The sequence below is a fragment of the Astatotilapia calliptera genome, chromosome 4, assembly GCF_900246225.1.
Source record: "Astatotilapia calliptera chromosome 4, fAstCal1.2, whole genome shotgun sequence".
Lineage (NCBI taxonomy): Eukaryota > Metazoa > Chordata > Actinopteri > Cichliformes > Cichlidae > Astatotilapia > Astatotilapia calliptera.
In genome coordinates this window covers 17,905,934-17,933,818 of record NC_039305.1, presented here as the reverse complement: position 1 = coordinate 17,933,818, position 27,885 = coordinate 17,905,934, and the positions used below count along the sequence as shown (strand labels likewise).

Here is a 27,885-nt window from a genome sequence, read left to right as displayed (position 1 = left end):
CTATTTGTTGACGTAGTCCTCTCCAAAGTTGATCATCTGCTTCAGAGCAGCCAGTATCAGTGTGTCGATGTCATCATCTGTTTGGATCTCAGAGTGGTAGTTCTTGACAGGAAAGATGCAGTCCAGTGGAATACCTGATGTCACACTCACTATCTCCATCTAAATTTTAACAGTTTAACCTTTGTTAGCATTTATTTTACTTAAAATTTACTTGAATTAAACTTATACTTATAAATACTGAAAATTTAAAACGTTTTAAAAAATTTACCGCTAGAAAAGTACCTGTTCCTTCAACCAGGTGCTCTTATACACATTTCTTATATGTTTTTTTAACTTCTGGACAGGCTTCATCAATTTTGGTGAGAATTGCCATTTGGGGAATTCCTGTCAATACACAGAATATCAGAGCTGAAGTGATGTTTGTCAGCTTATTTAATTCATTTTGGGTTTATCCTATAACCACGCTTGGCTCTTACCCATGTCCCTGGCTGCAAGTCTGACAGTCCTCATCTTTTTTATTATATCATCACTCATGAGTTTTATTTTGTTGGCATCGAGCACAGACACTAAAACATGAACTTTGTCATTTAGAGTGGGCTCCTTGTTGTACTTATGATCATGATCGGATAATGAAGATTCAGGACTGACCTGGAAAACAATCAAATCAGTTAAACAAGTATATAAAAATGTTTCACATGTATATACATGCACAGTGTAATTTCTCCCAAGGGTAACGAGGGATTGCCCCCTCCTGGTTTACATGTCCATGCCTCTGCCAGACTTTGATCCCCGTTGGAACAAATGTATCTCCTCCTCTGATTTTTAAATCTAACTTTTAAATACACCGTATGTGTTATTTAAAGGCATAATTAAATCGTGTCATTGTATACACCATTCAATAGTGTCTGCAAAAATACCTTAAACTTCATGATACCGTGTAACCATCCTTCACGTGCCCATTCATGGCCAGTATGATGTCTTCCACCATAACTCCTGTGTCCTTCTTAAGGCCCATGATGTCAGTGAAGGCAAAAGGATAAAAAGTTCCTGGTCCTCCTTTGTGAATTTTGAAAGTTTCATACTGTAAAACAAAAGGTTTTAACGATTCTGATAACAGGGTTACCTAATCACTGAAGACTACAAAGCTGGTTTCTGGTTTAGTATAAGGCTGATATCTGTGAGAACAACTACGGAGAAAAGTAAAGTGAAACTAAACTTCAGACAAAGATTCAAGAAGCAAAAAATACCCCCCCCCCCAATCTGTCACGCAAGAGCAGACCACATCCTAAGACCTCTAAGTGCTAATCTTTACTGTGCTGTAGTGGAAAAGCAAGTGAGCTTGGTTCTACGTGCAGCTTTATAGCTGTTTAGTTTCAGTCCCCTAGTTTTGTTACAAATTGCATGACTTTTGTTTAACAAATTGCACAAAATACATGAGCTTGACTAAACCATACTAGAATTAAAACTGTTAATACTGTTTTAGTGAAGCTCTTCCCAAAAATTCCATCTGCCAAAGCATTTGTGGCCATTCTGCCTTGTAAAAGAGCATCAACTGAGTTGATGAAGCACCAACGGGTCCATGAAGAAGAATTCTGAGGTGCTGGAGCTCAGAGTTATGAGGCTGGTAATTATTTATGCTCTGGCGATCATTGGTTTTGCCACTGTTCAAAGAAGAATATTTATGAAGTTAAAGTCAAGAAAGTGAAACTGATAGTGGTGCAGATACAGTGGTGAGACTATGCTATGAACACCAATGAGAATGGGAAATTCAGCTGACAGCAACCGATTTTTGCAAGTAATTAATTTACAACATTTACGTGGCAACAAAAAGCCCATTAAGGATCAAACACTCACTTCCACTGTATTTTCCTCCATTCTTCACTTAAAGCTGAAAAATTGCACAGAATTGACAAAGAAAACAGAAAATATTTTTTAAGAAAGCATTTCTTAAAAATATGTAATTTTTTCTGATCTGTTTGACTTTATTGTGTTATGTTTTATCTTACTCGTTGGAGTGTTTACAGGTCGAGACTCTTGTCCTCCCATTGCTAAAAAAAAAGCACAATAGTACATCCATACATATGCATTAAAACATTTAGAACATAACACTCTTTGCCCAAAATCTATTACACCAATGAAAGTACCAATGCTTTCATTGCTATATTAATCAAACTGGGGAAATACAATTCACTAATGTATTTTTATTGATTAAAAAATTAAATAACAGGAAAATGTGTTTTTGAAAAAATATATTAAATTTATTATGTTTGTAATACAGTTTTACACGCTCCATTAAATAAAGTTTATATGAAGATCACAAACCATCTATAACCAAAACTTTATTTTATGGTCACACATTATATATATACATTTTTAAGCAATATTACCTTGTTAAATGTTTTTAACATCTTATTTAAATATATTTTTAACCATTTTTACAGACAAAATAAACTTAAATTCACATGAACTCATGACAGAAATCTACTGCTCTCACCATGTGCTATAAAGAACACATGGCCTAAACAGCAAGCTAAAAATATCTGAGACAGGAGCATCGGTTGAGATAGTTTCCAGGACTTTGTTGTGAAACTGTAAACAGACACTGATAAAAGTTAAAGAAAACAATAAAGAAATAAACAACAACATCGCAGTGTAATTACATAAATCATGGAACAACATGAGTTCACAACAACTGCACACTCCATTCAGTAATACGGTAAGCTTTTCCACAACGCACTGCAATATTAAAGTGAACAGCTCAGGAAAATGATCAGAGAAATCACATAAGTCAGATAAAGAGGAGTTGAAAAGGGTGCAGAGAGAGCTGAGGGGACTGATAAGGAATGGGAAGGAGAGCTACAGGCAGAAGATGGAGAACCAGCTTCAACAAAACAACGTTGGTGAAGTCTGGAGAGGCCTCAGAACCATCTCGGGCCACAAACAGCAGAACTCTCTGCCTGGGAGGGATGTGAGATGGGCAAATGAACTGAATCATTTCTTCAACAGATTTGACTCAGCCATGAGGCAGTCTGCAACATCGGCTGCAGACTCACCCACCCCCACTGCTGCTGTTCCACCTCAGACACTTCACACCTCCTCTATTCACCCTGCTCACTCCCCCCCACCCCCAACAACAGCATCCAATACACACTCAACACAAGGCTCCAGCCTGTCCCCTCTCAACCACCCAGGTTAGGAGGGAACTGAGGAGGATTAATGGCAAGAAGGCAGCGGGCCCAGATGGCATCAACTCGAGGGTCGTCAGGTCCTGCGCGGACCAACTGTGTGGGGTGATGGAGCACCTCTTCAACCTCAGCCTGAGGTTGGGAAGAGTCCCACAGCTCTGGAAAACCTCCTGTGTTGTACCAGTGCCAAAGACTTCACGCCCCAAGGACCTCAACAGCTACAGGCCGGTGGCTCTGACATCCCACCTGATGAAGACCCTGGAGCGGTTGGTCCTGGCTCAGCTTCGGCGCCTAATAAGCTCATCACTGGACCCACTTCAGTTTGCCTACCAGCCTGGCATTGGAGCGGATGATTCCGTCATTCACCTCCTACATCGTTCCCTCGCTCACCTGGAGACCGCTGGAAGCACTGTGAGAATCATGTTCTTTGATTTCTCCAGTGCCTTCAACACCATTCTTCCCTCGGTTCTAAAGGACAAGCTGATGAACTCTGGAGTGGACCATCACCTCACTACCTGGATCCTGGACTACCTCACCGACCGACCACAGTATGTGAGGACTCAGGGCTGTGTGTCGGACAGGGTCGTCTGCAGTACGGGGGCCCCACAGGGAACGGTTCTGGCTCCGTTCCTCTTCACCATCTACACTGCAGACTTCTCCCACAATTCCACCCAGTGCTTCCTGCAGAAGTTCTCTGATGACTCTGCAATAGTCGGCCTCATCACTGATGGGGACGACAAGGAGTACAGAGGTCTGACCCAAGACTTTGTGGACTGGTGCCAGCTGAACTACCTCCAGATCAACGCCAGTAAAACCAAGGAACTGGTGGTAGACTTCCGCAGGCACAAGCATTCTCCACTGCAACCACTGAACATCCAAGGTATGGACATTGAGGCTGTGGACAGCTACAGGTACCTTGGTGTTCATCTGAACAACAGACTGGACTGGACTCATAATTCAGACGCCCTCTACAGGAAAGGGCAGAGCAGGTTGTACCTGCTGCGGAGACTCAGGTCATTTGGGGTGGAGGGCCCACTCCTGAAGACCTTCTATGACTCTGTTGTGGCTTCTGCTATCTTTTATGGCGTGGTCTGCTGGGGCGGCAGCATCTCTGCTGGGGACAGGAAGAGACTGAACAGGGTGATCCGAAGGGCCAGCTCTGTTCTAGGATGCCCTCTGGACCCAGTGGAGGTGGTGAGTGACAGGAGAACGGCGGCTAAGCTGTCATCCCTGATGGACAACATCTCCCACCCCATGCAGCAGACTGTGACAGCACTGAGCAGCTCCTTCAGTGGGAGACTGCGGCACCCACGGTGTGGGACGGAGAGATTTCGCAGGTCTTTCCTCCCCACTGCTGTCAGACTCCATAATAAAGACTTTAACTGATCAAGCACACACATCCATACATATGCAATAATACTAAGTGCAATAATCCTTTCTGTCATCGTTGTATTTTTACTCAGTTGTATATAGTATTTGTATTTGTATTCTATTTTTATCTTATTGTATATTTATTTTATTTTATTCTATTCTGTACAGTTGTGTACTGTATTTATTCTTATTGTATTCTAATTTTTGCCTCATAACTTTTGCACTGTCCACTTCCTGCTGTGACAAAACAAATTTCCCACATGTGGGACTAATAAAGGTTATCTTATCTTATCTTATTTCTGTGATGCACGCATCAAACCCCCGAGATCGCACCAAGTCCAGTTTGTGTCATTTTTCATGAGTGGAGCCAGTGACCCACTGGGTCAGGTTAACACAGTCTATAACATTTAGAAAGTTTAGACTCATACCAGACATAAATATTAAAATCACAAAAGACTGTCAGACTTCTGAAATATTTTGGCCATAAAATCAGACAATTCTTTTTTTTTTTCTTCTTTTTTTTTCCTGTCCCGTTTGGCTCTTTTGCCATCAGAATTGTTGTCTAAAGGCAAAGAAAGATGCCCAACGGATTTACTTTACCAAACTGACCATCCCAGCCTTGCCGTAATGGTCCATTTGATTCACCTTTTATTGTTTATTTTATTTTCACTTACTGAATACGGGACAGACTTGACTGGGGAAAAGAAGGGGAGAAAGAAAGAGGGAAAGAGAAACAGCTGAGAAGAGGGACGGGCAGAGAAAAAAAATGCATATATCAATCACCTGGGTCACCTGCTGAGAAAGAAAAAAGAAAACAAGCAGAAGAGAACAAGAGTAATAGAATAAACAGCATCACAATGATATATGGGAATATGACAGTAAATACTAAATATTAAACATTATTGTGCAGCACATAAGATCAACAGAACACAGTGTGCTTTGAGGTAGGAGCCAAAAAGGGTGTAGTTTGTGGGTGTGATCACCCGTGTGTACACCTGTGAGCATGGACGCGCTTGTTTTTTTAAAAGGTTCCTTCATGTAATGATCTGCTAGAGGGTGTGGGGGGGCCGCAGCCCCGTCCTCCAGGGCATGAAGCAGGTATGGAGGAGATCAAAACTCCAGACATCCAGAGGCCCCCAGAACACAAGAGACCAAGGAAGACCAACAGAGGGGCAGCCGCGCCACTGTCCCAGTAAGAGCTGAGGAGAGTCCCAGATGAGGGCTCACTCAGCAGCCGCGGAGCAGAAGCCAGGGGGAGTTGCAGTGACGCGCCCGTGAGCTCCGCCGGCAGCCAGCCGCGCCTGAGTGACCGAGCCCCAGGCCGAGAGGCCGGGGGCACCCCACCTCCGAAGTGGTCCGAGCGAGCCCCAGGCTCCAGGCCCCGATAAGCGGCCGCCAAGGAGTGAGTCGGTGTGTACCTGGACGCCCGTCCCCGGACACAAAGAACCACCAACGCACCGATGTCTGAGGGAGTCCGCCACTGGCAGGGGAAGTGGTGGTAGGGGGAGATAGGCCTCCAAACCTTGGAGGGCCTGAGATGTCCCCGGAGAGGTGGCGCCTGACACCCAACCTGACATATAGACACAGACATACAGGCACACACATATACAAACATCCATGCTCTCATATGCACTTACTCCACACTCAACCAACGTGGAGACAGACATAAAGAGACGTTGTACACACGATCACACTCCCCAAGTGTACTCTACAAACCGGGTCTAGGTACCCTTGCCCCTGGAGGGGGAACTGCACCCATATCCAACAACCTCGCACAGCCATTGAAGTGGAGTGGACCAACATTCCACAGGCCACAATTGACAATCTGATAGACTCCATGCGACAATGTGTTGCACTGCATCAGGCAAATGGTGGTCACACCAGATACTGACCGGTTCTGGGTCCCCAGACCCCCAATAGCGCAAAAAACTGCACATTCCAGGGTGGCCTTTTGTTGTGGGCAGTCTGAGGTACACCTGTGGACTACTCATGATGTCAGATCAGCATCCTGATGTGGCACACCTGTGAGGTGGGATGGATTATCTCAATATAGCAGATGTGCCCACTACCACACATTTGGACTGATTTGTGACCACTGTTTGGGAGGGATGGTTATATTGTGTATCTGGAATGAATTTTAGGTCTCTACGTCCATCCCATGGGGAATGGGAGCAGTAACAAAGGTGTTGCATTTATATTTTTGTTGAGTGTAGCTGCGTGTGTGTGTGTGTGTGTGTGTGTGTGTGTGTGTGTGTGTGTGTGTGTGTGTGTGTGTGTGTGTGTGTGTGTGTGTGTGTGACAGAATGCAGAAATCTAACTTTTGAACATATTCCAACCCCCCAAAAAGACAAATTATGGAATTTTCTGCAACTGAATATTTCATTAATTTTGGTTGGTCTTCCTTGAGTTTGGCCTCATTGGCTCAGTGGGCATTATAACCTACAACTCTTGCACCAATTTTGAACATAACAATGAAGCTGAAAAAATGTAGTTGTTCACCAGCATCGCAATTCCATTACTTTTTATCATGGCTTACCTTAGTGTGGTTTGCAAAGTGCTTCAGAAAGGAAATCTGTTTCTTGCACCCATCCTGATTTATTTCCACTACCAGTACTTCCTACTGGTCCATCTCTGACAAAGTGGTCTGCATAATGTATGCGTGGGAACACAAACAGTGAAGTAATTGTGTTGCCAATGGCATTAACCGCATATCCAAAGGTGACCAGTGAACATCTCTCTGCTGATGTCATTGCCCCAACTTGTTTAATATATGTTAAATTAATAGTGTGGTAAGTTGCAACATTTGCATTATTGTTACAACTAACCCAGACTGTTGCTGTTACAACTGACCCAGACTCCTGTAGCCATGAACTAGCTAACATTACAGCCAACGGCTAAAACATTAGCACTAAAGACTTACACAGAATATATCCCCATAGAATTACAAATAACATAATCTAAGTTTGACGAGTTTAACTGCAAAGCAGATAATGCTATTAGAAGATGAAATAAAGGAGAAAAAAAAAAGGAAAAAAACCCCTTACTTTTTGGCATACAAATTACTTTTTTTCTTCTTAAATTGTCAGTGTTTGACAAAATGTGCTGATTTTTCACATGTGATAGAAGAACTGAATTGGGCATGTACAGGATGAATCACATCATTTGAAACTTAGCCCTGATTGGAGAAATTGGAAGTGTTACAACTGACCCACGTTACAACTATCCCTGGGCTCCCCTACTTTGGTGTTCCTCCACCTCCAAATAAATGTCAAAAGGAGTCCGAACCACAAAAGAAGCACGTATTCTCGGAAAAGTGGTTGCAGGAGGTGAACTGGCTTCAAACAAACGATGAAAGCACAGAGATGTGGTGAAAATCCCACTCTAGCTGACAAAAACAGTGCCTATTATATGTACGCAAACGCCCGTTGCAACTTCTTATCTGGTGTGCGTCTTTTATTTTGACAGCGCACCTGCGGACCACTTATGTGCACGGCAATGAAAACGGGTGTTAAACACGGTGCCTAAACCAAAATATTGTGAAAATGCAAGAAAGCAGACCTACACATTTTTTTTAATATGCACATTGAAGGACACGTTCTGGTGAAAATGACTCCAGGATTCCTAATAGTGTTAATGGAGGCCATAGTAATGCCATCTAGAGCAAGTATCTGATTAGACACCATGTTTCGGAGATTTTTAGGGTACAATAACCTCAGTTTGATCTGAATTTAGAAGCAGGAAATTATAGTTCATGCCTTTAGGATATTGGTATGGCTTAAAGATATTAACTGAGATGAGTTTCAGGGGTGATTTGTGGCAGAAGGATAGCACCACTAATGAAAGAGGAGGTTTGCAAAATGGTAGTGAGATCTGCTGTGATGTATGATTTCAGAATTGTGGAACTGACAAAAAGACCGAAGTCAGAGCTGAAATTGGCTAAGTTAAAGATGAGTAGACATTTCAGTGGGGTTAAGTAAGTAAGTGTCTAAAATTGACAACATTCGAAATTAGCACATCAGAGGCATAGCCCAGATTGAGCAGTTTGGAGACCAAATTATTATTAGGAAAACCTTGAGACAATTCGGACATGTGCAGAGCAGGGAGAGAGTATATAGTGGACAAAGGATATTAGACATTATTAGACAAAGAAGTAACAATAATACAGTCCATGGTAGGATATCCCTGTGTTAATACTATGTAGTACTAGGGATTACTATAGCCTGTAAAGTTGTACAAATGTAGCATGAAATTCCTGTTGTAGATGAAGCCCCTGTTTCTCAGCCATACAGGCGCATTCCACCAAATCAGTACAAAGAGGTCAGGGAGCACATTTCTGAACTGTTGAGAAAGGGGGTGATTCAGGAGAGTTCGAGTTCCTATGCTTCACCAGTTGTTCTGGTACGCAAGTCAGATGGGAGTCTTAGACTGTGTGTAGACTACCGCAGACTAAACGCGAAGACCAGGCGTGATGCGTTTCCACTCCCTCGCATTGAGAAGAGCCTGGATGCCTTGAGTGGTGCAGAGTTCTTCTCAACCATAGATCTTGCCAGTGGCTACCATCAGGTAGCGGTACATGAGAAAAACAGCCTTTACCACACCATTTGGCCTGTATGAATACTTAAGGATGCCTTTTGGGTTATGTAATGCCCCCGCGACGTTTCAACGTCTTATGCAGGCCACAATGAGTGATTTGGTCTTTCAGATTGTATTGATCTACTTGGATGATCTGCTTGTGTTTTCATCAACATTCCAGGATCACATTGTGAGACTGGAGACTGTTTTGAAAAGGCTGAGGGATACGGGGCTGAAGGTTAAGGTTGAGAAGTGCCATTTCCTCCAGCTCAAGGTCAAGTTTCTCGGTCATGAAGTGTCGGCTCAGGGAATAAGCACAGATCCTGACAAGATAAACGCTGTGGCAAAATGGCCCATCCCTAGTACTGTGAAAGAGCTAAGGTCCTTTTTAGGATTTTGCAGCTACTATAGGAGATTCATTGAGGGCTTTTCCCAAACTGCGGGGCCACTCCATGATGTGGTGAATGTCTGTGTTAAGGAGATAAGTCCTGTCAGGGCTAAACAGCTTTTTGCTTCAGCCTGGACACCGCAATGCTTACAAGCTTTTGAGTTGCTTAAGGGAAAGTTGACTAGTGCCCCTGTTCTAGGCTATGCTGACTTCAGTCTCCCTTTCATGCTGGAAACGGATGCTAGCAGTCTTGGATTAGGCGCTGTCCTGTCTCAGAAGCAGGGGGGAAGGAATAAAGTCATAGCTTATGCTAGTAGGAGGCTCAGAGGGGCTGAGAAGAATGATCAAAACTTTAGCAGCATGAAGCTCGAACTCCTAGCGTTAAAGTGGGCAGTCACCGAAAAATTTAGGAGTTATCTGCTGGGGTCCAAGTTCACAATCATAATGGATAACAATCCCTTGTGCCACCTGCCCACTGCTAATTTAGGAGCCATTCAACAGAGGTGGGTAGCTCAGCTGTCTGTGTTTGACTTCGATGTTAAGTATCGCCCTGGCCGCTGCAACACTGCTGCTGATGCCCTCTCTCGGCAACCAACAGTTGACACGGCAGAACCTGACAGTGAGGATGCAGAATATGATGGCTCTATATCCATATGTAATGTGCTAAGGGCAGGTACAAGTCTAGGCTCAGATCTTGTCATGGCTGGAGTTGAGGCTTGTAGGATCAGACTGCTGCAGGCCTCCGAACCAGATGGGGAAGCAGTCAGTGAGGCTGTGCTGGGCAACACCCCAACGATGCCTGGTTATTCCAATGCAGAACTCTATCGCTTCCAAGTGTCAGACCCAACAATTGGTGTTTTGAGAGAGTTTTGGAGCAGACAGAAGAGACCCACCTACAGAGAGAGAGGGGGTCTGTCTAAACCGGTACGTTCTCTACTGAAGCAGTGGCCTCGGATCAGAGAAAAGGATGGACTGCTATACCGTGTAATTGAAGATGCTCACCTTGGACAGTGCCATCAGCTGCTACTACCTGCCTGTCTTAAAGAAAAAGTGCTCAGGAGTGTGCATGATCACATGGGACACCAGGGAATCGAACGCACACTGGGATTGTTGAAACAAAGATGTTTCTGGGGAGGCATGTTTGAAGATGTTGAGCACTGGGTGAAGAAATGTCAGAGGTGTGTGTTAACAAAGATGCCTCAACCCAAAGTTCAGGCACCCCACGCTCCATTTTTGGCTACCCGCCCACTTGAAGTTGTTGCTGTTGATTATACCACCCTTGAGATGGTCGTGAAAACGTTCTTGTAATGACTGACGTGTTCACCAAGTTCAGTCAGGCATTTGCCACACGAGATCAAAAAGCAGATACCACAGCTAAGGTTATCCTGAAAGAGTGGTTCCTGAAGTATGGGGTACCAGAGCGCCTGCACTCAGACCAGGGCAGGAATTTTGAAAGCGCAGTGATTGCTGAGCTATGCAAACTGTATGGAGTGAAGAAAACGCGTACAACACCCCACCACCCTCAGGGTAACCCACATTGTGAGAGGTTCAACAGGACTTTACACAACCTCTTGCGTACGCTTCCCCCTGAGAAGAAGCGGCGCTGGCCCGAGCATCTGTCAGAGCTGGTGTATGCTTACAATGTCACGCCGCACTCAACGACAGGGTATTCTCCCCATTACCTGCTGTTTGGGGTCCACCCACATCTACCCGTTGATGCATTGTTGGGCCGGGAGGAAGTGAAGGATGACAAACTGGACTGGTTAGCAGTGCACCAGGAGCGTCTCCAGGATGCACATGCCAGAGCCAGAGAATTTGCCGAACGGAAGGCTGCAGAGAGAGTGGTTCAGCAGCAAGGAAAGGTGTTCTGTCCACCTGTTGACATCGGACAGTTTGTGTATCTCCGTTACCGACCACCAGGAAGGAATAAAATTCAAGATGCCTGGGCAGCCCCTGTGTACAAAGTGGTTGATATCCAAGGGACAACATACACAGTAGTGCCACTGGAAGGAGGGCTGGTGAAAAGAGTCCACAGATCTAACTTGAGGCCATGCGTGGGGTCTATACCTGCACCCAACCCAAGGCTACGTGACCAGGAAGTCAGTTCTGCAGATGAGCACCAAGTGTCTGATACGGAGCTTGAGCATCCAGAGTTTGCCTTGATGGAGGAGGTCCAGTACCCAATGGAGCTGCCAGTGGCTCAGGGACCTGGGAACTTGGTTCCGACGGTCAACGAGCCTGGAAACCAATTGGAGAATGGAACTGAAAATATGGGTGAGGATCTGCTAGGGCAAGAGAGCAGCGACAACCCTGATGACCTCGAGGTGGAGCCAGCAGCTTACCTTCCACCTGGGCCAGGAAGCATTGGATTCTCCAGTGAAGAACCGGTGGCAAAACCTGTTCCAGCTCCTAGGAAAGGAAAGAAAGAGAAAGCGGAGGCCGGTCCACCCACACCTGCTACACGCAGGAGTAGGAGAGAAACTGCAGGGGTCCACACAAACCCATTTAATCTACCTAGGTCAGCATGCAATGCAGTATCCTTCAGTCCAGATGTACTCTCCCAGGTGTTAGCCGGTATGGTTCTCTACACCACCAAACTCAGGGGAATGGTGGATGAGCAGGGGGTCACCGAGGACATTGACTCGTAGCAGGGGAGAATGTAGCCAAGTGAACTAATACTACGCATGGAAAGGGTTTAAAAAGAGGGAATTGTGTTTTTGACTGGTTGCCTGTCTACCGGAGGTCTGTTGTAGGGTTGTCATGGTGATGACTAGACCTCGCGTTTTGGGGGTATACTGTCCCTTTAAGAGCCGCCATAAGCCAGAGCACGCATGCACTCAAGTTTGTGTCACACTGAGTGCTGTGAGCGGGAGCACTGGAGAGTTAGAGACTGCAAAAGATTCTGTGGCTAGCTACACACGAGGTAAATGTGCTAAAAAGTGTAGCATACTGCAAAATATTGTCACCAGTGTTGTAGTAGACTGTAATTAGCTAAGTTTCTTTAGCAATGACTCCAGGTTTGTGACCATTTCTGTACAGTTCTTAACGCGCGACGGGTCCATGTTTAATGGTCACGTGCTGTGAAAGGGACTGAAGAGCCGGTTGGCGTGAGTAGTTACAGTGTCCTAACAGATTTCAAAGTTGTTAAGTTTATACTTTTACTCACTTTGCATAACTCTGTATGTTTCTGTTTGATTCAGAGGGGAGATCACTTGCTGTGTGATTCCTGCGTGTGTACTTGTCCTAGCACAGTAGCTGTGTGGAGAAACCGAAGTGAGTTCATGATGTTCTCCCATAGAAATGTATGTTTAAAAGAGAGTTTACAGTGCACTTTATTGCCAGTTGACCTGCGAAGTTGTGGGATGTAAACAATGTGTTTATTTGTTTTGTTTTCTCTTTTTTTGTTGTATTTGTTTCTTGACAGGTCACTACTGTTGTCTATACTGTTTGGATTTAACATGTACATATGATAGTTACTGTTGTCTCAGACCCTGAAAGGCAGTTTAGGCTGAGCCAGTGGAATAGTTAAATTTTGCCGTTTCACTCAAAACTACAGAATTAAAACTGTGCTCCTCCGAGTACAGTCGGAGAATAAAAAAGCCCACAAAAGAGTATTTCCTGTGTCCTGTCTCATTCCCCATGACCGGGCCACACAAATAACAGACCTAAGCTCCAAATCTGCAGTTTGAGAAGGTTTTTGAAAAAGATCTACCTTTAAATAATATTTGTCACATTCGGAAAGTGCTTCAAGTAACAGCATAACAGACACTCTGACAAAGGGGAAGGGGAAAAGATGACTATACATATGCACAGAAGGGCAGGTAGGGAAAGAGGAGTCCTTTCCTTCCTCTGGCTAACAGAGGAACTACATCACAGAAGACAAGAAAAGCAAAACTAAAAGCAAAACACAACAAAAACTAACTCTTAAAGTAAAACAGAAAGTGTAACAGCTAAAGAGGGAAAACACAGACATGAATGAACGAAATACAGTAAACGTGACACCAGAGGATGGAATACTCTGGAGAGAAGAAAAGTATAAAAAAGCCTGCGTCTTGGAACAAGACTAAATACAAGAATGAACAAAATTGAAATCTGAGTAAACTAACCCTGTGTGATTCATTTACTTAACCTGCATGTCAGTAATTCAATAAGTAATGTGAACAAGAAAACTATGCTTCTTCAAAGTCACATGGCTTACTTGAAAACAAATAGATGAATATGAAAGTGAAAGCAGTAAGGAAACTAACAGAATACCCCCACACACCCCATTGCAGTCATTGTGTCCAGAACCACGTCGGAGAAGGTAAGACCTTTTCAATTATACTGCTTTGACTCACTGCAGTGATTTCAATGACAGAATCATGCCTGTTTTTAATGCAGTGCAGCCTGATCCTGAACACCCAATGTTGCTGAAATTGTTCCATAATTTGCATAATGTTTGTAGATTGATGAATTTCTGCCCATATTTATTTCTAACAAACTCTGCCTAAGATGCTCTTTTTATACCCAATCATGTCACTGAGCTGTTGTAAATTAACCTATTTAGCTGTAAAGTGTTCCTCTGGCTGCTTCTTGTTAGCACCATTTACTTTTCCAGCATTTTGTTGCTCACCTCCAAAGTTTTTTGTAGCATGTTGCTGTCATCATATTCACAATTAACGATTAAATTAATATTTTTATTAGTTTGTATAAATATACTTATAACTTATATTTATACTAATTACTAATATTTTTCATGAAACAGTAAAATATCTTAGTTTAAATATCTGTTATATTTTCTGTTTTACTGTCAATAAAATATTTGTTTATGAGACTCAATTGAAGGATTCTGAATCTTGGAATGGACTCAAACGCATATAGTGAGGATGAAGGGACCATGAAAGACTCTGAATTGCAAATCATATCTAGTTTCATCTTTTTTTATTTCAGTTTGCTGACCTTTTCATATAATTGTCTTGTTTTACAGATATGGGCGGAGGTAAGTCCTGACCTGTTACATGTCGCACTAGTCTCAGAGCAAAATGCATGATCGTTCCATTGATCCAGAGTTTAAAAAAAATTAAAAACATTTATGATTGTGTTTTTTGTTTTTATTTTTACAACAAACACTGAAAACTGTGAAATCCTTATATGTGAAACATTTTTAAAGAACTTTTATTCTTCAACCTAACCAAGTAATTAAGGTGAACATCAAAAAAACAGTAACAATATTAGCAATAGATGCTCCACCTACTGTCACTCAAATTTTATTAAATGATAATGATGTCAAGGTAACACTTTTGCATTGTGACACTATTTGTTTATGTTCCTGTCTTCCCATTATGTTAACATATGTGATTTTCCTCTTCAGTATTTAGTCAGTCATGGAGGCCTTTGCCAAAGTGAGTATGATAAACATATATTATTGTTTTGGCTTCGTTCTGCTCCTTAACACAGAATTTAGATTTTTTGTTTTGGTAGCTGACTGTTGTGTGTGATAGCAGAGCATCGCTCTTATGCTAATAGTGCAAGCCATATCTTATTTCAATGTTTTGTTTTGTTTTAATTAACAAGAATAAATAAAAAATTCTTGATTTTGTGAAATTTCAAAAATATCAAAATAATGAAACCATTCTTCTCAAACCCCTTCTTAGCGGGCCAGCTAGTGAACAAGAATAACTCTGTTGAGACTACAGTGGTGTGAAAATGTGTTTGTCCTCTTTCTTTTGTATTCATTTTTCTTTTTTCACAATTAAATGTTTCAGATTATCAAATAAATGTAAATATTAGACAAAGATAATATAAGGAAAGACACACTACAGTTTCTAAACAAAGGCGTTACTGATTGGGGGGGGGGATCCAAACCTACATGCCCCAGATCACTGACATAATATTTGGTGTTGTTTATCCTGCTCATGATAGCTCAGTTTTTGTTGGTAAAACACAAAACTGGTATGGCCTAAAAGAAGGTTTTGGCTAAAGTTCAAGAAATATTATTTATGCTAAATTTTTAGAAAAATTTAAGTGATACCTTTTTATTTCTAAAAACAAAAACAAATTATTTGTAAAGTTTCAGTGTCTGTTTGGTTGATTGTTTGCAGGAATAACCAGGATACGCTGGATTTTCTGAAATCGTACAGTCCTCGAAATCATGAAGCTACCCATCTCAGAATTCTGCTTATTGGGCCAACTGGTGAGGGGAAATCTACCTTCATCAACTCTGTTGACAGCGTTTTACAAGGCAGAGTTGCTAGTCGAGCTCCAACAGATCAACACGTTACAGCAGATTCATTCACCAAAAAGGTATGTATGTTTCCATCTATCTATCTATCTATCTATCTATCTATCTATCATTTTTTTACTGTCAAATAATGACTGTAGCTGCTTTAAACAAAGACTTATGAACTCCATCTTCTGTTTTCAGTACAAAACATATAAATTCTCCAAAACCAATGAAGGTCATTACTCATTTGTTATTAATGACATCATGGGCATGGAAAGGACCAAAGGCGTTCATGTGGAAGACATTAAGCTTGCCCTACGAGGACATGTGAAAGATGGTTACGAGGTAGAATCTTTTGACCTTTGGCTTTGCTTCATATGTCTAGTTTTTTGGTTTTGTTTATTTGTGTTCTTATATGGGTTCATACGATTTGCAAATCACTAGATTTGCATTTACATTTTAGTGTTACAGTGTTTTCATTTCAAATGTATGGGATATAGTAGGGGAATATATGTTTACAAATTATTATTTTATATGCCTACAAGATAAAAGTTAATATCTTAAAAATAAGCTGTGTGAGTTCAGAGTTGAGTAATGGTGTGTAGTCTTGGTTTAGATCTTGTGACAAGTTCTGTTTATGATGTGCTACCTTTCTTTTGAGTCATAATAATTTTAGCAGTGATATTCTCAGTCTCAGCATGAGCCTGCTATTCTTCTTTCAAGCATCACTCCCTCCATGTCCTCAGGCATTTATCACAGGCTGATAATTTCTGGACTTCAGCAGCCTTTAAGTCCTTATTGCATAGTCAGTTCATTCTTTTCTGACTTTGAAGACCCTTGATTCTGACTTCTACCGTCTTTCATCCTATCTCATCTTCTCCACAGTCAAAACTTCGTAAGACTTTTTTCAGGGCTCTGTTTAGTTTGTGCCTTCTGAATATAATCATAATTAATCACAATTATTACTTAAACTCTTGTTTATTTAATAAACAAGAGATATAAACTGAGATGAGTTTCAGTAAGAAGAGGTGTAATCTTCTTTACACCTCTTCTTACTCCATTGTTTTCTAGTTTGATCCTGAAAACAAGCTGGAAGAGGGAGATCTAGGATACAACGCTGCTCCTGAACTGAGTGAAAGAGTTCATGTTGTGGTCACTGTTGTTCCTGCTGGCGTAGTGTCTTTACTAACTTCGGACATGATCGCAAAGCTGAGAGATATCAGACTGGCAGCCACTACGTTGGGTAAGGTAGCAGTTGCAAATTTTTCTGTAATACATTATTTGGACTAATTATATATATACATATATATACACATATATACATACATATATATATATATACATATATACATACATATATACATATATATATATATATTAGGGGTGCAACGATACTCGTATCGATATTGAACCGTTCGATATAGTGCTTTCGGTTCGCTACGCATATGTATCGAACAATACAACATTTGTAATTTATTTTATCAACTTTCCTTCTGACAATGCTGTCTGTGTTGAGCGCTCAGTGAATCTGCGTTCGACTACTCCGCCTAGGCTGCACTGTCGAGCGCAGATCCACTGAGCGTTCAACACAGACAGCATTGCCAGAAGGAAGAGCGCAGGGCAAGCTAGCAAGACAGAAGTTAAGCTCACCTTGCAACATGGCAAATTGAACCTCCCCCACCCTCATTCAGATCTGGCGTTTGGAATTATTTTGGTTTTCATGTGACGTATGACCCTGAAGGTAAGCGCGTCATGGACTAAAGTAAAACAGTATGTTGGATGTGCCATGCAATGCTCAATTACATGGGTGGGAACTAGTGTGTTAGTGCAGTTAGCTCGTTAACGTGTTGGCCGTCTAGCCCCACGCACGGGGCGATCAGGGGTAGCTCGTTAACGGAGATTTGCCGTGTTGTGGCGTTAAGGTCATTTCAACGAGATTAACGCAGACAACATTAGTGGGAACACAACGAATATGACTGCACATTTACGCCGACATCATCCTAGTGCAAAGACAAGTGGAAGCAGACGAAAACAACAAGCATGCAGGCATGCATGCTACAAACTTTACCCGAGTCATTTAGACAGCCGTTAGCACATGATTCTCCTTATGGGGACCTGATATGTTTAATATTGTGGCGAGCTCAGACAAGGAGGAGACGGATGTGTCTCCTCCTTGTCTTTACCCCACACAAAGTCCTGCAAATGTCCAGGTGCCTTCTTTTGGCGCACCGGCCGGTCACGACCCGCGGGGGAAAAGTCACTCGGGTCAGAACATGGGGTGCCACCATCATCCCACTTCTGACACCAATGTGGCGAGCTCAGACAAGGGGGAGACGGAGGTGTCGTTTGGTCTTACTTCCCGTGAGCTAGCCAGGGAGCACAGCCGTTTATTGACATCTGCAGAAGAATACTGCCGCTAGCTAACTGCTCAGCGCGGCAACAGCACAGCAACAACAACAACACCACACAAAAAAAAACCCCACACAAACACAGGGCGCCCTCTGACCCCGGAAGGACACCGTCGGAGCGAGAGGGCGTCACCCGTCACTATGGCAACATAAACAAAACATAACTGTACAAACAGAACCCCGAACAGCCCTGACCCGCTACATAGCCCCCATCTAAGGGGTCAGTCGTCCCCGACGACCCCATTACCCCACACAAAGTCCTGCAAATGTCCAGGTGCCTTCTTTTGGCGCACCGGCTGGTCACGACCCGCGGGGGAAAAGTCACTCGGGTCAGAACATGGGGTGCCACCATCATCCCACTTCTGACACCAATGTGGCGAGCTCAGACAAGGGGGAGACGGAGGTGTCGTTTGGTCTTACTTCCCGTGAGCTAGCCAGGGAGCACAGCCGTTTATTGACATCTGCAGAAGAACACTGCCGCTAGCTAACTGCTCAGCGCGGCAACCGCACAGCAACAACAACAACAACACACAGGGCGCCCATGTGGAAATGTACATACAATCAATATCAGACTCCACCAACAAAAAAGCTCTCAAAACAATATATGTATGTGAATTTTTGCGTGTATTCCTATAATTGTTACCTTTTTCTTTTACCCTTGGCTTTTATGTTCATGTTCTGTTGTTTTGTATACTTCATCTGTTCGTATGTTGTATACTCATTGTTTGTTAAATAAAGTTAAAAAAACAACAAAAAAAAAAACACACACACACACAGGGCGCCCTCTGACCCCGGAAGGACACACCGTCGCAGCGAGAGGGCGTCACCCGTCACTATGGCAACATAAACAAAACATAACTGTACAAACAGAACTCCGAACAGCCCTGACCCGCTACAATATGCTGCTGAGAATATAGCCCAGAAGAAGCGGATAGTATAGCTTTTATTTTGGAAAGAGCCATTTCTCTGTAATAAACTCTCTTTTCCAAAGATGAGTGATTCCTCAATCAGATACAGGGCTTGCAACATCGCTAGCCCGACGTCCCGGGGCTAGCGATTTTTCCAGTCGGGCTACCAAAATCTATCTCTGCCCTGCCCGTCGGGCTATTGTAGGAAGGAAAAATATATGTCAATGCTTTTGCATTCTTTCGGAAATGTAGCTGGGTAATTATGTCATTGGCATCGGTGAGCCACTGTCAATATGTGACATACTGAAATCGCGTTTGAATTTGCGCTTGTTTTTTGCTTTCACTTTGCAATCGCCCGAACTGTGTATAGAGAGCGACAGCACTGATTGGTGAGTGATGATAATTTGTGCACCAATTCCTCTGACATCGTCTTATCAATCGTTAGCTTACTATGCAAACATGACAAGTGAAATCTCCCGCAGCAAGCTTAAACATGTGAGAGGTTGATCGCGCAGAGAATCGCTGACCGTTATGTGTGTGTGTGTAAAAGCAGCAGGATATATATTTTAGTTCTGCTGAGCCAAATAAGACAGGTCAGGGTGAAGAAGTGACAGCCAAAGAAAAGCTTACCACAAAACGGAGAAGTTATGACAAATCAGACTATAAGGCAAAAAGAAAGTGCAGCTTTATGGTTTCATGGACAAAAGAATTTCTGTGGCTGCAATATGACGAGCTAAATAACCAGGGCTGCACATAAGTGGTCCGCAGGTGCGCATTCGCTGTCAAAAAAAAAAAAAAAAACGCGCACAAGATATGAAGTTGTAACGCGTGTTTGCATACATAAGATTTTCTGGAGAAGGACAGACATTTGTTTAGAACTCTTAAAGATGTCGAAGAAGCTCCTTTAAGCAATTACTTTGGTGTTCCTCCACCTCCAAACAAATGTCAGAAGGAGTCCGAACCACAAAAGAAGCACGTATTCTCGGAAAAGTGGTTGCAGGAGGTGAGCTGGCTTCAAACAAATGATGAACGCACAGAGATGTGGTGCGGAATGTGCCGTGAAAATCCTACTCTAGCGGACAAAAACAGTGCTTTTTATATGGACGCAAACGCGCGTTGCAACTTCTTATCTGGTGCGCGTCTTTTATTTTGACAGCGAACGCGCACATGCGGACCACTTATGTGCACCCGTGTAAATAACATAATGTTCTGCCGGGTGTGTTGTTGGTTTTCTCTCGATTTCTGAGTCGACAAGCGCCTTTGTTACTGGGACCAGTCATTTTAAGAAAGGCCCCCATTAGAACCCATGAGAAATGCAAGAAATGCATTATTGCTCAGTCTGCAATATCTTTCCCAGAACAAACACCAATTGCAAATAACATACTAAAAATAAACCTGAAAAATCTGTTTAGAACAGCGTACTATGTTGCAAAGAGTGAACTACCACTGGCAAAATTTAGCAGTCTTTGCAAACTTCAAAAAGCAAATGGCCTAGATCTTGGTTCCACTTTTTTCTTACCCGTAACTTCAGTGGAAATTTCAAATTCAGGATCTGACACAGACTGATTCATGTCCTACACAGTTCTTACAAGTTCATAGAAATTTCTGTTCAATTAGAACCAAGTATTTGAGTTGATGATTGTAATTTTTATACAATGTTGTAATTTGTTTTTCAACAATTTTTTGATTAATGTTTTGTTTCCTTTACAATATTATACATTAAAGTATAATATTGTAAAGGAAACAAAACATTAATCAAAAAATTGCTCTCTTTTTTATTCGGGCTACTTAAATTTATTTTGGGCTACCAAAAACTGAAGAGTCCCTGCCCGAAGGGCTACCAGGGATTTTGAAATTTTGAGAGCCCTGAGATATATTTATTTTTTTAATTACTTTTGTTTCAGCAACATTAAATTAAAAAACTGTACTTTTGAGTTAAAATATATATTTATAAGTTTAATAAATGACAAATTAAAAAGGCATGAACATTTTTTTTGTATCGAAAAAATATCGAACCGTGACACCAAAGTATCGAACCGAACCGTGAATTTTGTGTATCGTTGCACCCCTAATATATATATATGTATATATATATACACATATATATATGTATATATATATATATACATATATATATGTGTATATATATATATACATATATACACATATATATATAAGTATATACACATATATATATGTATATATATATATGTGTATATATATATATACATATATATATATATATGTGTATATATATATATACATACAGTGGGGCAAAAAAGTATTTAGTCAGCCACCGATTGTGCAAGTTCCCCCACCTAAAATGATGACAGAGGTCAGTAATTTGCACCAGAGGTACACGTCAACTGTGAGAGACAGAATGTGAAAAAAAAAATCCATGAATCCACATGGTAGGATTTGTAAAGAATCTATTCGTAAATCAGGGTGGAAAATAAGTATTTGGTCAATAACAAAATACAACTCAATACTTTGTAACATAACCTTTGTTGGCAATAACAGAGGTCAAACGTTTACTATAGGTCTTTACCAGGTTTGCACACACAGTAGCTGGTATTTTGGCCCATTCCTCCATGCAGATCTTCTCGAGAGCAGTGATGTTTTGGGGCTGTCGCCGAGCAACACGGACTTTCAACTCCCGCCACAGATTTTCTATGGGGTTGAGGTCTGGAGACTGGCTAGGCCACTCCAGGACTTTCAAATGCTTCTTACGGAGCCACTCCTTTGTTGCCCGGGCGGTGTGTTTTGGATCATTGTCATGTTGGAAGACCCAGCCTCGTTTCATCTTCAAAGTTCTCACTGATGGAAGGAGGTTTTGGCTCAAAATCTCACGATACACGGCCCCATTCATTCTGTCCTTAACAAGGATCAGTCGTCCTGTCCCCTTGGCAGAAAAACAGCCCCATAGCATGATGTTTCCACCCCCATGCTTCACAGTAGGTATGGTGTTCTTGGGATGCAACTCAGTATTCTTCTTCCTCCAAACACGACGAGTTGAGTTTATACCAAAAAGTTCTACTTTGGTTTCATCTGACCACATGACATTCTCCCAATCCTCTGCTGTATCATCCATGTGCTCTCTGGCAAACTTCAGACGGGCCTGGACATGCACTGGCTTCAGCAGCGGAACACGTCTGGCACTGCGGGATTTGATTCCCTGCCGTTGTAGTGTGTTACTGATGGTGACCTTTGTTACTTTGGTCCCAGCTCTCTGCAGGTCATTCACCAGGTCCCCCCGTGTGGTTCTGGGATCTTTGCTCACCGTTCTCATGATCATTTTGACCCCACGGGATGAGATCTTGCGTGGAGCCCCAGATCGAGGGAGATTATCAGTGGTCTTGTATGTCTTCCATTTTCTGATGATTGCTCCCACAGTTGATTTTTTCACACCAAGCTGCTTGCCTATTGTAGATTCACTCTTCCCAGTCTGGTGCAGGTCTACAATACTTTTCCTGGTGTCCTTCGAAAGCTCTTTGGTCTTGGCCATGGCGGAGTTTGGAGTCTGACTGTTTGAGGCTGTGGACAGGTGTCTTTTATACAGATGATGAGTTCAAACAGGTGCCACTCATACAGGTAACGAGTGGGGGACAGAAAAGCTTCTTACAGAAGACGTTACAGGTCTGTGAGAGCCAGAGATTTTCCTTGTTTGAGGTGACCAAATACTTATTTTCCACCCTAATTTACGAATAAATTCTTTACAAATCCTACCATGTGAATTCATGGATTTTTTTTTTCACATTCTGTCTCTCACAGTTGAAGTGTACCTCTGGTGCAAATTACTGACCTCTGTCATCATTTTAAGTGGGGGAACTTGCACAATTGGTGGCTGACTAAATACTTTTTTGCCCCACTGTATATATATGTGTATATATATATATATATATATATATATATATATATATATATATATATATATATATATAAATTTATGGAATATGCAGCAAAAAAAAGAGGGAGAAAAACAAATGTTTATAAAGTGATTACGTTTTTGCATTAACAGAAATTCCCCAGCTGGCTATTCTCACTAAAGTTGATGACGCCTGTCCCAAGGCACAAAAGAATGTGAACAACATCTACAAGAGTGACTACCTGAAGGAACAGGTAAATTTTATTAATTTTGAATGCACTTTTTCAGTTACATTTTCTAAATTTAGCACTGAAATCTTTTTACAGTTACTGAATCACTGAAATCTTTTCAACACTCAGGTCTACAAATTTAGCCAGCTTCTGGGCCTCCCAGTGAACAGCATCTTTCTTGTGAAGAACTACAGTTCAGAAATCAATACAAATGATGCCACTGATGCTCACATCCTGTGTGCACTGAAACAGATGATTGTCTTTGGAGAAGACTATCTCAGCCACTTGAATGACTGAGACATGAGAAAATGAAACATTTCATTTAAACATCAGACTGAATATTTATTCAGTCGCACGTTTTATACCTAGACTGTCTGTTAATTTTCACAGTCAGCTTTCTTTCCTGGCTTCAAATAGGCTAAAGTTCATTAATATGTAGCATTTCTTTTCCTATCTCACTGACTTAATGCACAAACTTTTAATAATACATTAGTCTACAGTGCCTTTCCTCTCATACACATCACACCACTGCTTTTATGCAAAAACTGTATTGTTTTCAGTCTGTATTGTGTGTTTGACCTCGTCATGTTTTTCCCATAGCACAAGTCACCAGTGTCTTCTGCTTGATTTTACTTCCTCCCCAGTGTGATTGTTTCAATTGTTTTTATCTGTGTCTGTTTTGCCCCTACGGTTTCCACTTCTTTTGTATTTTTTTTTACTCACTTAAAAACTCAGATTAAAAAAAAAGAAAAGCTTTCAAATTGTGTGAATAGAGTCATTGTGTTTCAGGACTAGGCTTTACTCCAGGACATTGTGGGTGTGACCTTTAGTCCAGATCTTTCCCAGAAGTATTTTCCAGTTCCTCCTAGGGGATCTCACACTGCTCCCTGCTGGGTGTGCCAGGAAAAACCTTTAACCATTTGATCAGATGGCTCCATGTCAGCTGCATCCTTTCAACATGAACGGGGAGCATGGCCACTAGCTCTGCTAGCTCCCTGATACCAATTTTTCAAACATGTTAGATAATGGATTTGCATCTATATTAGTTTCATACATTAGTTAGAATAGAGTCATCTCCAACAGTCATTCACTGGATTAGAAAGAATGAAAGAAAGAAATAACTATATGGATGACATTTTCACTCTTGGGCCAGCACGGTGGCATGGTGGTTAACACTGTTGCCACACAGCAAGAAGGTCCACCATCTGGTTGGTGCCTTTCAGTAGGGTTTGAGGTTGGACTTCCTTTATTTTACTCATCTATTAGATCATCCTAGCTTCTGAAGTAAAAATACTTGTTAAGTATTTTTGTCTGAGTTTGTTATTTATAGAGAAAGACCACAATATTCTGATTCAGGACTCTCCAAGCCTTCACTGAAGAAAGACAACCTATAGAAGTTAAAGTTGTACACAAAATTTGTTTTTCCATTTGATTTTTTTTAAGTCATCCGTGTGACTGTTCATAATCTAATTGTACATTTAGCTGAGCTAAATTATGTATGGGACTCCCTTAGTACTCACTGAGTACATCATACATCAAATTTAATGAAGTCCTTTTGTGTGGGATTGCATCTCCCCCCATGCTCTTATCTGCTTAACTCTACTTTTGTCAAATAAAGACTCCGAAACAAAAACCCTTAAATTATCTTCAGCTGACTGAATATGGTTTCAGGGAAACCAGAGAGGTGGTTCAGGCACAAGGATGTCTCCTGGGGGGGTGTTCTGGGTTTGTCCCACTGGGAGGAAGCCTGGGGGCAGAACCAGGACACGGTGGAGAGATTGCTGCGTAGCACGTCCGATAGGCTCATCTACAGAGACGTCACTGCAATGGGTCATTTTATAGTGTACAGAGGAGAGAGTCTAGTGGGAATGAACAAATTCTACTTTTAAACAGTTCATCAGTGAAAAATCATACAGGGTAAAAGCACTGGAAGGTTTCATAGGTAAACATATACCGATTTTTGCCATAATGTGGCACAGTGAGACTTTATTCATGTATGAAATACACGCGCTTGATTAAATCACACTCAGAATTAACACATGCTTTAAAAGAGACAATATCCCAAAACGTTGCATCCACCAAGAAGTGAGTGGTCGCTCTTCTTCATAAAAGAGGGTCAACGAGTCAACAAGTCAGTGAAGCTGGACCTGGGTCCAGCTCGGGTCCAGGAAAAATTCAGGCTCTAGAGCTCATTTTTATCAGGTAAGTAATTCTTTGAGCACTGGAGATTATTCTCTTTGTCGCTGTTCAGAGAAGAAGAATTATTATGTTAAAGCCTAATAATCAGAATTTTATGGTTAGATTTAGATGAAAGTTGTGTACTGTAAAAGAGAAATGTTTAGCTGTTACGGTAAATAAGTCACCTTATCAGCGGAGACCATAAGGCAGTTGGTATTGTGATTCAATAAACTGAGGCTTAAATAAGGCTGTTTCCTAAAAGTACAAATAGATAAGTCAGTGAAACTGAACTCCAAACTGAAAATCAGTGTCACGCCAGCACTTCACTCGCCCTGAATAACTGATCCTGAATCAGCATGACCTTGTTCCACTTTGACCTTGAGTGGTTCTCTCTCTCTCTCCCAGTCACCATCTACTGTGTGTGTGTGTGTGTGTGTGTGTGTGTGTGTGTGTGTGTTTCTTCTGCTTATTTGCAGGAGTGGAGATAAGTCTCTTGTAGCAGAGTTTCTCAAGTTTATATGTCTTCTAAAAACCACAACCTGCTTTATCGTCCCATCTCCGGCTCCTTCCTGCTGGATCACCCTGTTGCCGCACCAACCCGACTTAGCTCTTCCATCCACCACTTCTGGTTTCCACTTGCCTGCAGTCAGCCTGTGGCCTATTTACTGAAACTGTGAAACATCCTTTCTCAGTCAATCAGGCCGACTCTGTTATTTGTTTTAGGAAATTGCTAAAAACTAATTTTTATATATATTTGATCATTTTTGGCCTTAGTTTGCAGTCATGCATGTGTGTATGCATGTATGTTGGAATGAATGTTTGTCATTATGGCTGATTACATGTCTGTATGTTTTAACATGTACACTTATTTTCAATCTCTGGCTTTTATTTGAACTGTTAAGCACCTGTAATTCTGTTTTGAAAAGTGCCATATAAATGAAGTTACAATAATAACAACAACAACAACAACAACAATAATAATAATAATAATAATAATAATAATAATAATAATAATACTGCCTCCTCACTTTTTTTTTAAACATATTTCCCTTTAGTCTCTAGCACAGTGTAGATTGATGACAGGGGAGAAGGCTCTGATAGGCTGGGTGAGGTCTGCAATGATACAGTTGATAATAAATCTGTTAGGATGACATTTGAGCACCTATACTGTGCAAAGTCATTGCTTATTACTAAAAGGCCAGCCAAGGCTGATAGAGAAACCCATATGCTGACTAGTTTCATCACAGCTTAGCTAAACACTTACAGCGCATGAAATACAAACTTGGTTCAAAACTGGCACGTACTGTTTTCGGGAAGTTTTCCTGAGGAGCTGCGTTGGCCAGAGCTCGGCTGATCGTTCTGCCTCGTAAAGCATCATCAACCGAGTTGATGAGGCTGGACTTTCCAGAACCAGTGGGTCCATAAAGAAGAATTCTGAGATACTGGATCTCACTGTTATGAGGCTGGTATGTATTTATGTACTGTAGATCATTCTCTTTTCTATTTGTGGAAGAACATTTGCGGTGTTAAAGCCAAATAAGCTAGTGATGCAGATACTTTATAGTTACAGTACAGACGCAGTTCAGAACAAGGGTAATGGTGACTGATTGCAGAAGGTAATCATTTGTAGTTTTAGTCCATGAAGCCAAAAAGCAAACACTGAACATCAGCACACATTCATCTTCATTCTAGTTTCCGCCATTCATTTTCTAAATCTAACAAAATACATAAAGAACATTAACTGTGCAATGTTTACCAGTTGTTTTTGTAAAGCTTAAACTTGATTCTCCGTTTTAAACGTCTTACTCTTAGAAGACAAGGAGTCATCAGGTTGAGAGCTCTGTCCTCCCATAGCTACAACAAAGCACAATATTACAGCACCTACACCTACATAGGCACAAATATTCTTTTTGAAAAGGGCCGCTGGCAACATCTCCACAACATGTAGACCAACTAATGCTACTAACCCTCATCTCCAGGCAGAAAAACATGCAACACTAAAGAGAAGTAACTAGTTACAACCATTATAGATGGTTTCAATGTCATAAAAATTAATTAATTAAAACTAATTAAGCTCAAGAAAAAAACAGGAAGTTATACTGAACATTTTTCAGCCTCCTTACCTCAAACAATGTACCAGGGGAAACTACTCAGCTGTGTATGCCTTTTGCTTCTCTCTAAAATAAATGTTTGAGCTGCTCTTTTTTTGTTGACAACTACACAGAAAGATTTTCTATTTTCATGTCACATTTTATTTAAAATGTATTTTCCCTTATCTTCCTCCATGTGCTTTACATGTTGTCACAACACACCCTGGGATTCTCTCTCTACAGCATCCAGCATGCCGTGGGATTATATCTAAAACTTTCACAAGGTTTTGTGTGTGTGTGTGTGTGTGTGTGTGTGTGTGTGTGTGTGTGTGTGTGTGTGTGTGTGTGTGTGTGTGTGTGTGTGTGTGTGTGTGTGTGTGTCGACCTTAAGCTCCCTACATTTCTGCACAGTATCTTAGCTATTCTGTGACTGCACTCTTCTGGACAGAGACCTCCAGTGTTGTACCTGGAATCTACTGGAGCCATTG

General features: G+C 41.6%; 1 protein-coding gene, 1 long non-coding RNA gene and 1 pseudogene across 2 annotated transcripts; 2 read left to right on the top strand and 1 right to left on the bottom strand.

The window, feature by feature from the left end:
* Positions 1-27,883, bottom strand: LOC113021541 (interferon-induced protein 44-like; annotated as a pseudogene).
* LOC113020921 (uncharacterized) lies at positions 12,624-13,130 on the top strand. Its single transcript, XR_003272247.1, has 2 exons — positions 12,624-12,789; positions 12,941-13,130. It is a non-coding gene; the product is annotated as an uncharacterized LOC113020921 (long non-coding RNA).
* Positions 13,815-23,428, top strand: LOC113020920 (interferon-induced protein 44-like). Its single transcript, XM_026165241.1, has 8 exons — positions 13,815-13,819; positions 14,483-14,494; positions 14,867-14,897; positions 15,597-15,798; positions 15,920-16,063; positions 16,790-16,961; positions 23,053-23,153; positions 23,259-23,428. Exons 2-8 carry the CDS (start codon positions 14,485-14,487, stop codon positions 23,424-23,426), a joined length of 828 nt encoding a protein of 275 aa, XP_026021026.1. The 5' UTR covers positions 13,815-13,819; positions 14,483-14,484; the 3' UTR covers positions 23,427-23,428.
* Positions 27,884-27,885: the final 2 nt, after the last annotated feature.